Source organism: Verticillium alfalfae, genomic scaffold (assembly GCF_000150825.1).
Source record: "Verticillium alfalfae VaMs.102 supercont1.5 genomic scaffold, whole genome shotgun sequence".
Classification (NCBI taxonomy): domain Eukaryota; kingdom Fungi; phylum Ascomycota; class Sordariomycetes; order Glomerellales; family Plectosphaerellaceae; genus Verticillium; species Verticillium alfalfae.
This window is the reverse complement of record NW_003315034.1, coordinates 789,242-790,206: the sequence shown is the minus strand read 5'-3', so window position 1 is coordinate 790,206 and position 965 is coordinate 789,242. Positions and strand designations below refer to the sequence as shown.

The window sequence follows — 965 nt, the reverse complement described above, 5'->3', positions numbered from 1 at the left end:
TTCACCAGCTCACGAGCGTCGGCACGGCATTCACGCACATGGGGGGTCGAGCATAGGCAAGAATAAAGCGTCATCTGGTCAATTCCGGCCGAGGCCCAATCTCACATGTGCCCACAGACAGGAATCCAAGAAAACGTGGGAGGACAGCGGCATCTTTGCTTTGAGGATTGTAGATTGCACCATCTCTGAAGCCCGAGGGGGCCATCACGGGCAGCACCACGACTGACACCTCTCTCCCTCCCTCCCTCAAGCGTTTGACGAAGATGTAGACATGGAAATTGATGAGAACACAAGAAGATGTGAACAAATAAAACGCCACGAGCGCCCTTTCGCCCAGACCGCATGATAGTGTGTGTGTGTGTGTGTTCCAGAAGCACGTACAGTCCCAGCCTGACACCAATGCAGGAAACCCAGTTCAAAAAGAACAACAAGAAGAACAAGACGAACACAAGAAAGAAAACGCCGAGTCATATGCCGCAGATGGTGTAGACGGTTCGGAGCGAAAAACAAAAGGCCAGCTCAGAGGACAGACACGCTTGAACTCAAAAGGCAGATGCCTGCTTTACACGCCGCTCCATCCCTGCTGCGCGGGCTGGTACGCCCTGAAGCCCGGGTAGGCAATTTCAGAGCCGCTGCTCTTGGGCGGGCCGCTGGTCATGCTGCTGCTGGTGGTGCTGGTCGTCGTCGTAGCCGTAGCTCTGCTGCTGCTGCTGCTGCTGGGGCCGGCCGCCGTAGCCGCCGCCGCTGCCGCCAAAGTCGAAGCCTTGCTGGTGCGCGGGTGACGAAGGGCCGGCGAGCGGCCGGCTCGCGTCCGAGTACTGCCTGTCCTGGGAATACTGCGGGCGAGCGTAGCCGCTGTCGGACTGGGGCCCAGGGGAGCGGCGGAAACCGGGAGGTGCGGGCGAGGGCTGCGTCCGGGGCGGACGGTAGGCGCGGTTCGGTGACGGGCTCGGGCTCGTGCGGGA

The 965-nt window shown here is 60.4% G+C and overlaps 1 protein-coding gene across 1 annotated transcript in view; it reads left to right on the top strand.

Moving 5' to 3' along the window:
• Positions 1–56, top strand: part of VDBG_04566 (predicted protein) — a gene marked incomplete at both ends in the record, with an annotated part of 504 nt that extends 448 nt beyond the window's left edge. Inside the window, one exon of the mRNA XM_003004914.1 lies at positions 17–56. Coding sequence (XP_003004960.1) covers positions 17–56 — 40 coding nt within the window. The remainder of the gene's footprint in view (positions 1–16) is intronic.
• Positions 57–965: the final 909 nt, after the last annotated feature.